The 17,684-nt window shown below is 29.1% G+C and overlaps 2 protein-coding genes across 2 annotated transcripts in view; one reads left to right on the forward strand and one right to left on the reverse strand.

The window, feature by feature from the left end:
• Window positions 1-17,684, reverse strand: part of LOC100205771 (transforming growth factor beta regulator 1) — a 31,652-nt gene that overhangs the window by 3,622 nt on the left and 10,346 nt on the right. Inside the window, exon 2 of the mRNA XM_065788194.1 lies at window positions 16,774-16,839. Within this exon, the coding sequence (XP_065644266.1) occupies window positions 16,774-16,839 (66 nt within the window). The remainder of the gene's footprint in view (window positions 1-16,773; window positions 16,840-17,684) is intronic.
• Window positions 1,379-2,457, forward strand: LOC105844555 (tachykinin-like peptides receptor 86C). Its single transcript, XM_065788192.1, has one exon. It carries the CDS (start codon window positions 1,449-1,451, stop codon window positions 2,352-2,354), a length of 906 nt encoding a protein of 301 aa, XP_065644264.1. The 5' UTR covers window positions 1,379-1,448; the 3' UTR covers window positions 2,355-2,457.

Genomic DNA, 17,684 nt, shown 5'->3' on the forward strand with positions numbered 1-17,684 from the left:
GGATCAAAAAAGATGATAGGATCAAAAAAGATGATAGGATCAAAAAAGATGATAGGATCAAAAAAGATGATAGGATCAAAAAAGATGATAGAATCAAAGAAACCTCATCTAAAAAGTAAAATGGGCTCATCCTGAGAATATACTTATCACACTTCTGTGTTCTGATAACTCAGAATTGAGGTTATTTGATACTGAAATAATATTACCAGTTAAGGCTGGAAGTGTACATAGCTCTACTAATATGAAATCTTTTGTGACCTCAAAAAACCTATTGGTTGGAAAAAAATCATTACTGAGCCATTTATCACTACAAACTTGGTCCAACTCATTATATGTGGCAAAAAATGCTGCATCTGCCACCACAAAAAATGCCATGATTGGAGTCTGGAGACAAAAAGCCCTAAAGTTTTAGCTACACCTGCCCATGAGAGCAACAATTTTAAAATTTTTTAAACTATCCTCAACTAAATTTATATTCATCGATAAATTTTATAAAACAATTTCTAAGCGTTTAATGCAATAATCTAAAAGATTATTGCATTAAATTTAAAATTTATCAAATAATATAAAATTAGCTGAGAATAGTTACAAAATATTTTTACAACTTGTTTGTCTCACGTTTGGGGCAGGTGTAGCTAAGGTTTTAAAGCAAAAAATAATTAACTGCGACTTTGATAGTAACAATTAAAATTCTGATTAGAACTGATTGGCTGAAAGTCTGATTGATTTAAATAACTAATAATTATAATAAATGAATAATAAACCAAGGCCCTGAATCTGATTTACTCTACGCACCAATCTTCAAAAAAAATGCGTTGAAACTTTCTGTATAAAGTGTTTATAAACAATAACAATAACAATTGGCCTGGAGCCGTATTCACAACTCTCCTACGGGGCATTATCTGAATTTTTATTTGAGCTTTTTTTAAGTGAAGAAATCTTGAACACTTTACTCAAATACATTAGAATAAAATAAAAACAAAATTAAAACATTTGTTCAATGTTGATTAAATTTAACGGAGACAAAAAAATAAGACCCCAGAATAGAAGACTTTATGACGGCCCCAGTACAGTCATCTAGACACTTTTTTATTAGTTCACAAATAGCTTCATTAGTTCTTAACGATAGTTTGTCTATCGTTAAGTTTTAATGTAGATTGTTACTTTATATGTCCTCATAGAATTCATTTTATTTTATAAGAACCAAATATAAGCTGAAATAATTTTAACAGACGTAAAAACTTATATTACCGTTTTATAATTTAAGCGAAAATGGTTGCGCAACATTGAGTAACAGATTACGTGCTCAAGAGCTGAGTAAAAGTAAATAATAAAGGTGTGTAAACAAACTTTTATTTCGATAATTCGACGTAAACAAACTTTCATTTTGGTGGTTGCAAATAATAACATTACACATCGTTGACATTTACTATTACAAAGAAAAAAATATGAACTGCAACTCAACGTTATCTAACTTAGATTCAAAATTACTAAAAATTTGCTTCGGAGTTTCTTTCGTAACACTTGCAATAGCTGGCAGTATCACAAATGCAATAGTCCTCGTCACGCAGCGCAAATTTAAAGTGCTTCATACCGTTACCAACCAAATACTGGCGCATCTAGCAATAACAGATTTTCTTTTAGCTGTTTTAATACCCCCTCTATTTTTATTGCAGCTTTTTTTTGAGAGTTTAGAAACGAATTGCAAAGTTGAAACATTGAGAAGGTTTTTAACATCATTTTTAATCGGAGTATCAGGAGGAATAATTGCAATAATTAGTTACGATAGATATTTACACTTAAAAAGACTATGCAATTATAAATTAACTAAGAAGAAACTAAGATATTTAAGCTCTTTTTGTTTAGTGTTGTCTTTCACAATATCTTCATTGAGATTTGCAAAAGAGTCACAAAAAGTATACTCCACCGCTGTTCTGCTTTTTTTGTTATTTGTATTTATTTCTATTATATTTTGTTACAGTTTAATTGGTTGGGCTTTATACCAACACAGCAAAATAACTAAGCTCAATTTAAACTATGAAAATAAAACAGTTCATCGTCGGGCCTGCAAAACAGCAATTTTAATAGTTACTTCTTTCTCAGTTACGGTAATCCCGTTGGCATGGTTTCAAATACAAACATTATCAGAACATAAAAAAAACAAAGATTTAGCTCTTGGATATACATTAGGTATTTTAATGGTTTTATTTAATACGGTTATAAATCCTATTATTTACTATTATCGTACTCCGAAGTTGAGACAATGTTTAAAACAAACTTTACATTTAAAAGATAGAAAACCAAAGCAAAAAATGTCTAATACAAGTTTTCAGTACAACACAACTCAAGTATAAACGCAATTTTAAAAAAAAGTCAAATGCATCTATATGGATATTAGATTTTTTCTTATTTTTCCTAATTTTGACAGAATACATATATAGTCGCGCTTATACAAAATATTTTGTAAAAACATCTACCTCCCCGCCTCCATCACCTTTATTATTACCATTATTTGTTCAACTTTTGTGTTCATCCATTTCATGCTGTTTTTTAAACAAAGTTTTCGCGATATTTACATAGTAGCTTTTTTTTTGTAGTTCAACATTTTTATTTTTAGAAATTTGAAAAGTTTTCGTGCATATTATGTTCGTTCTTCCTTGAATATATTGAAAATATGTTCTTAATAATTGTGTCAATATAAAAACTCTATAATTTCTTTATTAAGGAATTAAAAAAATTAAAACAAAACACATAAAAGCTTTATCTTTTACATCGTTTCCATCGCATTTTGATTACATCGCATTCGGTTTATCATAACTTTTTGCAAACATCCTCATAAAATCATGAACATACAAAAGTTAGTTGTTTATTTTTTAAGATAGGGGAAAGGCGCCTATGATGGCATACTTAACTTTGAAGCTTCGTTATTCAGTATCCTGAAGACCAATAATAAAAGTTTTGATATGGATACATTCCTTGTTACATCTAGAACAATAATTACCTTGGGAGTTTTCATCAGTTTTATTTTTTTTATAAGTTATTCTTATTGTAAAAAAAAGCACAAGTATGCCATCATAGGCAACCACTGCTCCTATGATGCCATAGGGGAGGATGGGGCTAGTTAGGATCGAGAGTAACTTAATGATTTCATTTAACCTTAGAGTCTTCCCTCAGAAAAGTCAGAAATTACTCGAAACCATCCTAATTTACCATTTTATGCTACGCACCAGCATTGTAAAATTTTGCGCATGCGCATAGAATATATTGCGTTATACGTATTTTTTTGACCAAAAAAAAATGTTGGAGCATCGCTTTCTTTTAACTTTACATAAAAATAAGTTTTTCTTATAAAAAAAAAGGTTTTCCCAACTCGTCAATATTTCAACACCCCCAACTCGTCAGTATGCCATCATGGGTAAAAGTCGTCATTTTCATTAAAACAAGCTGTGTCTGTTTTGTTCAAAAGATAAAATTAAAGTAACTATTCCACTAAATGCACAAAACTTGAATATAAAATGCATGAAAATTTCATTTCTGCACAGTTAATAGTAAAATCACAATCTTAAATATACGAAGGAAATAAAACTACAACAGCACATCCCAAAATCGATTTTTGTTGATTATAAAAACAATATTTGTGCACAAGGGACTTTTTTTCATTAAAACTAATGTAAAGTCAGTATAGTCATGTAGGTCTAATCATTTTTTTACCAAAACCAATTTTTATGGAAATATGACCGTTATGCCATCATAGGCGCTATGCCATCATAGGCGCCTTTCCCCTACCTCAATAAAAAAACGAACGAACGCCCCTGTTAACATAAAAATAATTTTAAAAAAATATCACATGAATCTGCTGTTTTAAAAAAAGTTAAGAATTCAAATGAGGAGATGTGGTATAAAAAAAAAAATCAAAAGAAGTTTAATATTGGAAATCAGAAGGTCATAAAATTGTTATAACCAAAAACGTTTTTCCGACGTTTCCGTTATATATTAAAAATTAAAAAAAAAATTAATAAACGACAGCTAGCAAATTTAAAAGCAAAATGTCATCATAATTAGAAACCACCTTATTGTTAAACATGGCCTACAAAAGTTTTTGATGTTTTATGACTTTTTCAGGCATAGTGGAAAATCTAAACTTATGTATTATGTCAAATGAGATGTGTTGCAAAAAATCGACTGGTTTTAAATTTCATCGAAGTGTTAAAATCTTTTAGAGTTTAAATCAGATATACCAGCATTCTAAATGTAAATTGAAATTGCTCAAAAAAGTAAAAATTGCATAAAATGGATGATTTACAGACTTCGACACGAGTAATTCAATATAAAATAAAATTATTTTTTACTATGTAAGATTAAATTGCCTGGTAACTACCTGGGTGTTTATTCAAAACATTTTCTTAATTACTTAAATTTTTTTTGTAACTATATGGTTTTCACAAACATTTCGCAGCATTTGCGTAAAGTTAAGGTTGGGTTTGAGTTACGCAAAACTTACGCAAATATTTTATAATATATTTTGTAATATAGGAAATAGTAAATACTACTATTTCATTTTTTGTTTCTACAACTATGTAATATATATATATATATATATATATATATATATATATATATATATATATATATATATATATAAAAGTTAAAACGATTTTTTAGAAATGTTTGCTTTGGGGTTTGGGCAAGGAATACGACTTTGCGTATTATTTGTGAATATGACTGCGTATCTTTGAACTTAAGCAAAACATTTGATTTCCGAAAGTGTTGTGAATAACCATTCTGATGTACAGTGATGTAAGGAATAAGGAACCTAATGCAAAATCAATACGAAACAGAATGACATAGCTCTAAATACTAAAGATAAATCTTTAATAATTTCGCTAGGTTGAAATTATGTTTTAAATCAGAGTTCGTCCATAGACTACGTCACGATCAAACGAGGAGTGGAGGGGTTAATGGTTTTGTGACAACTCGTACGGGACACATTACTAATAAATTAAGATGTTGTGACGAGGAAGGGGGAGGGATCAAAAATGGTCGAAAATTGCGTGATGTAATTTATGGACGACCCCTAACGTATTTTTATAAAATTAAATTTCGCATTGGCTTTATTATGAAGAGAACCTAAAAAATTTTATCAAAAATACAAGAAAAACTAATAAAACGATTAAGTTATATCAAATGTTTTATTGCCACAATTCGAAAATTATCTTTGCTACTAAATGATGCATTTTACAAACTTTTTGATTTCAGTGAATAGTCGTGTAAACAATTGTAACTTCTTGTGTTGTACTAAAGATATGCGCAAAATACTCCAAATTTATTGATTGCTTTATTATTAAATTAATGTTATCTATTTATTATTAACAAGAAGCTGACCTTACGGCACTAATCATGAAGCTAACCAATATGAAATAGGCTGGCGACATTGTAACAATAATAAAAGACAGCACTTTGACCACGAGGATTGCTAGAAAGATAAGCTAACAAACAACTCGTAACAATAAAGATAGCAAATTCGTTGTCATTATGTTACGACCACGAGGATCGCTACATAAGCTGGCAATAAGTTAACAACAAACCATAAAGATAAAGACAGTGATTTGGCAATGAAGATATATTTGAAAAGTTATATTTGGGAGAGGGGAAGTGGGAAGTAATCCATAATAGATTATTTAGATAGTATAATAGAAAATAGAAATAATAGAAAATAGAATACAATAGCAGATAATAGAAAAGGCACATAATAGAAAAACAAAAAAACACAACAGCATTCTAATGATTTCTAAATATTAAACAAGTTTAGAAATTATCGATATGAACGATAACGAATCAGAACAATTTGTTGATTCTTTTACACGCGTGTATGCTTAGAATAACTAAAAAATATTTTTTACACGCGTGTATGCTTAGAATAACTAAAAAATATTTTTTACACGCGTGTATGCTTAGAATAACTAAAAAATATTGCTCAAACGGAAAATAGTACAGTTTAGGAACTTAAACACAAAATTAAAAAAAATTTATTATGTTTAAAGTTAGTTTTCTTTTTAAGAAAGAAAACAAATAGATACTACAAATTTAAATGTGAATTTAAATAATTTAGTAAAAAATCTATGAAACCGAAGTAAAAAAATTACTTCGGTTTCATAGATAATGATAAAATGTTTGTAAGAGCTTTAATAACGAGATAGAGTGCTTGCTAACGAGAAAATGTCACAAAAAAAAGAAAATTTAAAATTAATATGAAAAAAAGGCAAAAATGCTAAAGCAGCAGCTGGTTCTTGTTTCAAAAGAGATGATACAACGCTCTACAATTTTGGTAGTTTTTTACAGTGATCATTTGATAATCATGTGGTTCTCTTTTGACTTTGAACTTCAAAATAACCAATACAATAAACATAAAAAAAACATTCACCGTAAAGTTGTTTAAAGTAATATTTTAAATAATTGCTAAAGCCATTGAAACTATTGCTTCATTATTCTTTTATTATATTGCTTCATTCTTCTTTTCATCTTTTTTATTTCAATTTAAGTCAAGATTTAACTTTTCTTAACACTAATGATTTTAGAAAACGACTGCTCTTTTGGAAACCTTTGCTAGAATAATTTGTAGGGCTAAAATCCTGATAATTAAGATAAAGAGAATAAACTAGATGAATAAAAATTTTGTAACATGGAGTGACAGATACGTTAAAAGAATTTGACTTTGCTGAACGACAAGCCAACCGAGAATGAGACAAGCGACAGAAGTATAAAGTTGAGTTGTCAGCATGTAGGGCCACTTTAGATGTAACATTTTGTCAGGAAATTTTTTATTGTAGATAAAAAAAAATACAACAACGAACAAAGATAAAAGCTAGCGGTACTCCTAAAGTTACTGGAAATAAAAACAAGTGGCCTTCAAGAATGACTTTAATGCGGTTAGATACGAAGAACTAATACTAGATAGAAGACTAATCGTAGGATAGTTGGAGAGGTCAGAGTGTTTTCTAGAATTTTTAAATATTGGAACTACATTTAGCACTTAATAATAGTTTAGCGAGGATTGAAGAAAGTTCTGGAGAGCACTTTTGTAAGGCTGGAAATGTTATCTGATCCAAAAGCCGAAGAAGATTAAAATTGAGAATTGATTTTAGCATCGGAAGGCAGAGTCATTTGGATGTCTAACAATAGGTTAACTTGTTTAACTGGAATGGCTGGACAAGTATGGCCATTAGATTAAAATTAGAGTCAAGAGTCAAATTAGAGAAAAAGTTCTATGCAAACAACATTGCCTTATTCTGGGGAGAAGTAATGCGGTCAGGTCCATGAATTAGCGATGGAATATTAGAATTACTAAATTATGACTCTGTTGAAGATTTTCTAAAAGTCTAAGAACCTAACATCTGAGATAAAATACTAAAATTTGAGATAAGATTTAATTAGCTGAGAATAAGCTTAGCATCAGACATTTGGATGGTTAAGCGCCAGACCAGCCTACACAACAAAATTGAAAAAAATGAGTTTATATTAAAAAATGATTTACATAATCTTTCTTTGCAAACCACAATAAACTATAATAAAAGTATTTAAATGCACTGGGCAGCAATCACTTTTAGTTTGTTTGGTGTAGCGGCTTTTGTTGAAATAATTTAGGCCACATATGCCTATCCGCATACAAAATGGCATCAAACGAGTTTTGTAATAAATCACTTTTCAAATTATGTTAGCGATAGCATAAAGGAAAAGGATTATGTTCGTAATTTAGTCTGTTCTGAAATTAAAGGTTTGTTGTTTTTTTAAGTAATTGATTAAATAATTCTTTAAATAAAATTGGAGAATTTTACTGAATCTAACTGCATTAATTATTCTTAGATGATGGAAATGTTTGTATTTCCTCCACGAATATAGTCCTTATTCCGAATTTTTAGTGTGAAAATTTTGAAGAGCCGGTAGGAAACTCATTTCAAAACTATAAACATTCTTCGTTGAAACCCAATAAAAAAATTGTTCGAAAGCAGAAGGTTTTACGAGGAGAAAAACGTGTTTCAGAAAGAGGGAACGAGAAAAGAAATGTGTTGCAGGAGTCTGTGTTAGCAGTTCTAAATTTAATTGCAATACAAAAATATCAATTGAACAACAACAAAAAATATTTGATTCTTATTATTCCATGGGTTGGTCATTAAAATATGCATTTATATTGGGTAAAGTTAGTACAACAACCTCAAAAAAAAAGTATACAAAAAAAAAATTATATCTCGAAGGAATAAAACTAGAGTTTACTGCCTTCCTGATGAAAATGGATGCGATAAGACTGTATGCAAAACTTTTTTTAAAAAATACAATTGACGTTAGTGATGGTAACATTACCCTTACCTTGAAAAGAAAAATTCTAGATGTTGATGTTTTATCTGATAAGAGAGGTAGACACGAGCCTTACAATAAAACTAGTTTTGAGAGTTATTTATTTATCAATAGCTTCATTGAGAAAGTTCCATCATATAAATCTCATTATTCAAGATTACAAACATCATTAAATTATTTATCACCAAGTCTCAATTTAAAAATTCTATATGAAGAATACAAAAGAGTTTGTAATAATGAAACAGAGTCTGTTAACCCTGCTTTATTATTTGTTTTTAGAAAGATTTTTAATACAAATTTTAACCTACATTTTCATTTGCCTCAAAAAGATACATGTAAAACATGTGATTCTATAAATATGAAAATTAAATCATCAACTAAAGAAATTGGAGTTAAACCTTTGAAGAGCAAGTTGGAATTACATCAACGAAGAGCTGAAAAAGTTGAAGAAATGAAAAAAAAAGATATCAATCAAGCTTGCCTGAGTAATGGCACTCAAGGAGTTCTTGTTTTTGACATGCAAAAAACATTGCCAGTCCCATGCCTCACTGCATCTGTCATTTAATATAAACACCAGTTGTGGGTATTTAACCTAGGCATTCATGATGAAGTAAAAAATACAGGACACATGTATGTTTGGCATTAAAGTGTTGCATCTTGAGGTAGTCAAGAAATTTCATCATGCCTTATTTAACTTATTTCTTATTTTTTGCCGAAATCAATTGAGACTCTATGTACAGCAACAGCTGTGTAGGGCAAAACAGAAATATTAAAGTTGTTCTTGCACTGTTAAACGTGTTGTTTAAAGGTCGACATTTATTAACTTAAATAAATATGTAATTCTTTGTACCTTGTCATAGCTTTTCAACGTGTGATACAGATTTTGCAATAATTGAAAGGCTGAAAAAATATCATCTTGAATTTGAAGTGCATCCAATGTCAAAGGAAAGGTTTTTTAGTACTGCTAGGCTTGAAAAAAATATTACAAACAGAAACTCCTGAAAAGTGAGCCCAAAAAAATGTTTCATAAACATTATTATTCTGAAGATTCAATTTTTGAAGAAGTTGATTTTAACAAAAAAATAAGAGGCAGACCATCTAATAATCCTTCTTATGTAGACCAAGAAATATTATTTCCAGATGGAAAAACAATCACTTTAAAAAGAAAACAGATTTGATATCAATACTTGAATTCATTTCTCCATGTTGGCACAAATTTTATACAAGTTTAAAAACAAGTTCTGATGTTATCAATGATGGTCTTGAAAGTTTCAATGATGACACATTATTAGATTTGCTAATTACTTACATGATGAATTTTATTTAACACCATTAATATAAATTGCTCATTTATTAACTTTAGTTTATTAGGCTTATCATATTCTTCAAAGCAACATTGTGTGTGTGTGTGTGTGTTAATACACACACACACACACACACACACACACACACACACACACACACACACACACACACACACACACACACAGTGAGAACAGAATTTAATCGTGCAAAATAATTTTTCAATAAAATTAACATCTTTGAATAAAATACTGTATCATTCAGTAATTATAAAGAACTTTTTTTTCTCCAATTATTTATTTGGTAAAAAACCTTTACAAAATTGTTAAATATGTCTTTATGCTTTTGAATTACCTGGTTAAGAATTTGAAACAAAAAGAAAGGGATAAAAACACTTGCACATAAAATAATTGTACAAGAAAAACTTTATAGGTTAAAGCTAAGAAAAAATACCAGTTTATTAAAATAACTGAGAAACAGTTTCAAGTTTTTGTATTTTATTAATATACTTTAATATTTAGTTAGTCCTCCTTTTGCTTTAATTACATCTAACAAGTGTTTCGGTATTTCTACCAGACATTTGATTATTGTCAATATTAGACAATGATTTAACAACAGCTTTCTTTAATTCTTCTTTTTACTTAAATGCTCTATTACCTATTTTTTTATCTAATAAAGTCCATAAATGGTCTATTGGATTCAAATGGGCTCTGTGAAGGCCATTCTAAAACATTAATGGCATTTTCATCAAAAAAGGTTTTAGTTTTTTAAGCAGTATGTTTTGGACCATTGTCTTGTTGAAACAAAAAACTGTTTCCCAATCTAAGACTTTTAGCAAAAGATTTTAAATATCGTTTAAATATATTGTTATACAAATCAGCATTCATAGTTTCATCAATAAATTCTAGTTTACCAACGCCATTCCATGCCATACAACCCCATAACATCACACTTCCACCACAATGTTTAACTGTTCCTCTCGTGCAACTCAAATCAAATGCTTCACCCCTCTTTCGCCTAACTCTGTGTACACCATCAGATTTTTTTAAATTAAACTTGCGTTCAACAGACCAAAGTACTTTTTTCCAAAATGATGCTGGCATTAAATAATACTTTTTTTCAAAATTCATTCTTCTCTTCATATGATTTTTTGTTAAAAACGGTTTTTCCCGAACTATACATCCACTAAACCCTGCTTTATGAATGTGATTTCTAATTGATGTTAGTGAAATTTCCTGTTAAATTTTTCAGATGATTTGCTATACTTTTTGCACTTTCAAACTGATTTTTTTAACCATTCTTAAAATTTCTCTAGGAGACAACATTTTGCTGATCATTAAGAACGTTTAAAGTCGACTTTATTTAATTAATTTCAATTACAACAGATAGTGGCAGTTCAATGATTGGAAAAAATATTGGTGTTGTATATTGTTTTGTATATTGGTGTTGCATATTTTCAGACTGGAAAAAGAAATTGCAGAAAACAACTTGTCATTAAGCTGAATTTTATTTGACATAAGTAAAATTTAACAGTAAAGTATGTGGAAAATGTCTTTAGTAATTAAAACAGCATTAAGTCCAGCAATTTACGAAGTAGGCAATTTGAGACATTTCTTGATGAAAATATGACCTAAATAAGTTTGCATTTCTGGAAGACCCTTCTACCTGATCTAATATTACAATATACTTAACAAAAAACTCCATAGAAAAAATGTACAACCTTATTCTCTATTTTCTTGTTATGCGATAAAATGTATGTACAATTCAATAAACACGGCTGTGTATAAACTTTTTTGAAAAAATATGTTTGTTTTTTAAATATGTTTTTTCATATACGTTTATGTTTTATATATATATTTATGTTTTATATATATATTTATGTTTTATATATATATATATATATATATATATATATATATATATATATATATATATATATATATATATTTATACAAACTTTAAAAGTCATTTTCTTGTTATACGATAAAATGTATTAAATGCATGATTTAAATGTTGACGTCAGATAATCTAATAAAAAATGGCCCCCAAGCGTTTGTTGTCACATTATCACCATCATCCCTATCAAGAACATTTTTGCCACTTCCCAACTCTTGTCAAACTTTAGCTTTGTTTATTTCCAGGGATTCTTGAACTTTCCGAATATGATATTCTGGAGCGATTGATATGGTTTTGGGATGTAACCAGCCAAACGTACTGTAGCATGATTTGGAATGTTCAGTAGCACCCGAACTGGCCCATTTTCCTTTTATACTATTTTTCTGGTGTTCAATACATCTTGATATAATTTTCTTTTTGGTTTTACCAATGTATATAGAGTTGCATGAACATTCTATTTGGCAGACACCTGGGTTTGTATTTGGAGGAAATTTTGTTTTATTGTTAGAGACTATATTGTTTAAATTTGGAGCTGATGTGAAAATAACTTAATGTTTTGTTTTTAAATTCTTTTCTAAATTTGAGACCAACAATTGGTATCCATGGTAGCTTTATAAATGGTTGGTTGTCAGTTGGTTGATTATTGGTATTTTTTAAATCTATTTTTATTTAGTCGTTGGCGATATTAGTTAAACAGGGTAGGCACACTTTTTTTGAGTTATAAAATTAGAAGAATTTAGGAGATTTTAAGAGATTTTTAAGGATTTTTTAGAAGGTTTTACTGGTAAACTTGGAAAAACGAACAAAAAAATTAGGATTATTTAGGAGGATTAAAAATTTTTTTTTTTACGAAATTTAGATTTTATTCAAAAATTTGAATAATAAATTTGAAAGTTCGAAAGAAAACCTAAAGTTCAAAAATCAAGTTTAAATTAGGAGATTTTAGAAGGTATTTTTGAAATTCAAGTATATTTTAGGAGAACTTAGGTCTTTTTAGTAGGTTTTTTAAATATTAGGATATTTTAGGATTTATTAGGAGGGGTGGCCACCCTTTTAAATTGTTCTTGTTGTGCCCATTTTCAACAAATACTTTTATTAGAAAATCAATTTCTTGTTGGAGATATTTTTAAGAGTATATTCTTTTTGAATAGCATAAAAACCCTTTGAATATGCCTGTGATAATATTAGGATTGATGCTTGAGTTTGGTTTAAGTTGGTTATTAGTTATTGCTTCTTTTTGATGTATTTGAAATTCATAAGCTCCATGCATTGTGTTTGGAATACTAATATCTAGGAAATTAAGTTGTTTTTGGTGGTTTTCGAGTTCAACAGTGTATTTTATGGCAGGATTTTATTCATTTAGGATATTTAGTAGGGTGTGTCATACTTTTTTTTTTTTGAATTTTACTTTGCATAGTTTAAAAAAGGGTGAGGTATAATATTAAAAGTTCAGAACCGTTAAAAAAAAAAAAAAAAAAAGTTTTAGCTGCCAGGGAGTCAGTGAGACTATTTCACCAAAAGCCCGGGGGGGAGGGGGAGGTAAAGACTTAAAAAATGGAAGTATTAAAAAAAAATAACTTATAAAACGTAAAAAAACGCCATCTCTTTTTTTAAAAAAAAAAATATTTTTGTAAAAACAAATAGAGAGGTTTGCCCCCTCCCACTGCCTACCACTGAAACTGTAAAATTAGGTTGTTTTGGAACTAAAAATAAAACTTTTATATAGATCCACACAACATTTACTGGCATTTATTAAAATAAAGTACAATAAAGATTAATTCTTAAACATTGTCAAGCCAATAAGGTTTTGTTTAGATAGATTACGTGACATCAACTTCTGTGATAACTCTAGTCCTTTAATCCAACCATCTCTTCTATCTTCTGTAAAAATATTTTCGCATGCCTGGGTAACTTTTTTTACACATCTTTCGACAGCTTGAGTGTGGCAACACCAGTTTGGTACAATCATTGGTTTAAATAAATACTCTTTGATGTCTTTAGTTGTCATGCAACAAGTCAAAGGTGGTTCAAAAGCTTCATTCCAATCAATAAGATCCTTGAGACAAGTTGCCTTAGTATTGATATCTGGTGTCCTTCTTGGTCTAACAGATAGATCTCCTAGTTGTTCATTTTCATCACCTTCTCCTCTTATTTCTAGAATTTTGAGTACACTGAAACTTCTCTCCTCTTTATTTTCAGAATAAAGCATAGTTTGAAGAATAGATTCAGAGAAGGCATACCGGGCAGATCGCTTAATAGTTGGAATGACAATATTCTGAATATCGAGTGACTGGTGTTGAAGCAACTTAAGCTGGTAAAGAACATGTTTTGGTCCTTCTGTCCAACTATGTTTAACTTTGATGTTAAACCAGACAGGAAAGTACACTCCCACAATGAACTCGACTAGTTTAAGAAGTTTTTGGGCTGCATCGCCTTGAAGACCATGATGAGATACCCAAATTCTACATATTCTATTGGCTGTTGTTAGCCATCTGGCCATGTTAACAGGGCCAATTTCAAGAAGTCCTAGTTGCTGAGGAACATGACCACTGCGTATGGCGTTAACTATTTGATAGCCGTAATACTGATCTGTAGAAAGTTCTTTAACCACTTCATTACTTAAGTTAATTAGAGGCTCACCAGTTTCAACTTTACTAAAAAAAGGGTTAATTTCAAGATTGGTTGCTTCATCAAGTAAGCTTCCAATGGGTCCACTCCATTTTTTACCACTTTTAGATTCTCCATCTAACAATTTAATTAGACGTTTGAGTGGTAATTCATTGGTGTGTAGAGCACATACAATCCAATTTAACTTTCGCCCTAATTTCAGCTCCATAAAGTGCATTACTCCTCCATCACAACCAGTGTTTACATTGGTAGAGTCTCCACCAATTGCTTTAAAGTGTACATTAATGTTCCTCATTGCAGTATACTCAATAATCTTATCTGCTATAATTTCAGCGTGGTTCTTTTTTGCTTCTTTAGCTGGAGTGAAATGAAATAAATACTTACCATCACCAGAACAAATAGTGTAATGTTCTTCTTTAACTTTAGCCGGATACTGTCTGTCTGATCCATCTACAGTTAAAAATACTTTAGTAAGATCTTTTCGCCCATCAAAAAATATGCAGTCAATAATCTCTTTATTGTAATAATCATCAAACTGAATAGCAACTTCATTCATTACTTTATCCCTAGCTCTCCGAACTTTACTGTGATCTATTATTAATCTAGTGTCACTTTGGGATACAAGTCCTCCATCTACCCATGCTGCGGTAGCTATGACTGCAGTTGCTCTTAAACCAACACCATATCGAATACTGGCTAATGCAATATTAGAGATATCTTCATAATTTCTAGATTTTTTTAAATATTTTGTACAAGACTTTTGAATAGAAAAAATCTCATTTTCCTCAGATTCAAACTCTTTATAATTATCATGTTCGTTATCTTGTTCATTTTGAGTATTATTTTCTTCTTGCATTGTGTGTTTTTTTTCTCTCGTTTGTTTTTCTTCTTCTCTTCTTCGTTTGCAACTTTGTACTTTTTTGAACCTTTTGGACTCCATCAAATCAGCAGGTCCAAGTTGATATGAACTAAAAGATCCAATCTTTTCTCGTTGGGCTAAAAAAAAGGTAGCAACATTTTGCTTACAACTAGACAAATTAAAATAAAATTTTCTTTTTAAAATAATCAAAGAGATCAGTAAAATATTATTAAATTTGATTTTCAGCTTTACTAACACTTTTATAATGATTGTGGTATGGTCACTCATACCTTTTATATAAACCAGTTCAATAATTGGTATTTTTCTCTCCCTAGGACAGATACAGGTAATGTGGGCACCAAATTTACAGTCAGGAGGACAGCATTGCTCAGAACAAAGAACTATTTTACAGTTACACGCCACCAAGTCAAACAGTTTGTCAATAATGAAATTAAACTTTTGTTTTATAACTTTACTTGCTTTGTTTTGAGAAATTAGATTAGCTTTGTTCCATGCGTCTATAAGTCTTGTTACCAAATTATGCTTTAAACAAGTTACGGGAGGCACAAATAAAACACTGGCCATTTGCCATTTTTCTGAAAGTTTATTATAAATATCCTGGATCAACTCAGAACTGCTATAGTTTCTTCTGTTTAGTTTACTTGTTTCTCTTAAAAGAATACCATATCTTAGGACATCTCTCATTGTTGGCAGTTCAGCTGTTGGCAACTCTTTTCCAGATCCCAAATATTGACGTAGACAAGAACTATTTTTCCATCTTGTTCCAGTAGCCATTTTAATTTTAATATTATTTTTTATCTAGTAACTTTTAAAATTAGAAAGACATAAATATATATTACAAATATATATAAATATATATATATATATAATTTGCATAACAAATATTAAAGCAAAATACTTTTGAATAAAGTTTTGTGTGTAGCCATTCATCAAATAGAATGTATAAGTTAAATACATACAAAACTTTGCAAAAATACTAATTTTTAAGTATTTTGTAAACCAAAATTTCTGAAACAGTATAACTATTAAACGAATTTTGTTTATCCTGCTATAATTTATTTTGATAAGGTTGTTGTAAAGCAGATATAATACTAAAATATTGAAATTAACCCTGAAAATATGAAAATATCAAAAATTTACAATTTTTGGAAATTTTCAAGGCAGTTCCCTGGTAGCTTAAACTCATTTAAATTCAAATTTTTTGATAGTTCTGAATTTAATATGTTAAACCTCACCCTTTTCTTAAAAATGCCACTGATAAGTATGAATTTTTAAATTTTGACCATAGTATGACACACCCTAATATTTAGTAACATTAACGTAACATTATTGTAATTATTGTAACAATTATTATTTATTATACCAGATTACGCTGATCACAGTAGATCAGCGAAATATCAAATAATATATATTGAAATAAAAACAAAAAAACAAATATATATTAAAAAAAAAAAGTTTATATGCAGCCATATTTATTAAATTTTGTGTGTGTGTAAAAGATTTATTTACACATTGTAAATTGTGATGATAATCTCATTTTTTACATTAAAAACTTGTTAATTCAGACTCAAGAAAAATATTGCTTGAAAATATTGTTAAAAGAAATTGTCTGGCTTGAGCAATGTCCTAATTAGTAAAATTTTCGAAATTTTGGATTTTTGAAAATATCTAATTTCGAGATCAAATCGATAATAAGAAAATATTTAAGAAAAACTTACAAACACTTGTTGCTTGGCAACTTTCTTTAAATACTTATACTTTTTCTCGTAATCTTTCTTAGATTTCTAATAGCAAAAAATATAAATATATATAAAAACTCAAAAATCAAATTAAAAAATAAATAAAAGTAATAAATAATGTGCAACATAAAATAATTTCAAAATATAAATAACACTAATAATAATAATAATAATAATAATAATAATAATAATAATAATAATAATAATAATAATAAGGTTAATAATAAAAAAATAATTTCTTTAATAATACAGATGTTTGAATCTTAATAAAATACTCTTTTTATTGTTTAACAAGCTTAAGTTTACTTAAGGGGCTCATTGTGTACAATGAGCCCCTTAATGTACCCCTTAAGTAAACATGTTTACATGTTTACTTAAGGGGTAAACAGATTCTATCTGTTGACCGCCAGGCTGGTCAACAGATTTCTTCTATTAAGCTGGCATTCTATGGCACCCTTTCATCTCTTAGGCTGGCATTCATAATACATTGTTTCAAGTTTAGGATGTTGAAGGCTGGATCTTCTTGACTCAATGCAAGGGTTTTCCTTGTGGCTTGTTTTTATGACTAGGCAACTCATTCTATTATCTCCTAATGTAGGGTGTAAAATAGCCTTGTGGGGTCCTGTCAAACGCAGTATTAACAAATTAAAAAACCCCATTCTCGAAATAAAGTTATCTAAATCAGAAATAAAAATTTTGGAATAATTCTGAAAATTATTAAAAATTAATTATTACTAAATACTAATAGAAAAATAACTTGAAATAAAATCGCTGCTAACTACGCAATTGCATAACTGTGAAAATGTCTCTTAAGAAAATTGTGGCTAAAAACTCAAATAACTAATAAGTCTCACCGCAAACTCTACTTCAAAGAGTACACATGCTTCGTC

This window comes from Hydra vulgaris, chromosome 01 (genome assembly GCF_038396675.1).
Source record: "Hydra vulgaris chromosome 01, alternate assembly HydraT2T_AEP".
Classification (NCBI taxonomy): Eukaryota; Metazoa; Cnidaria; class Hydrozoa; order Anthoathecata; family Hydridae; genus Hydra; species Hydra vulgaris.

Coding starts and splice junctions, on each gene's coding strand:
- LOC105844555 (XM_065788192.1), top strand. CDS start 1,449: ATGAACTGCAACTCAACGTTATCTAACTTAGATTCAAAATTACTAAAA.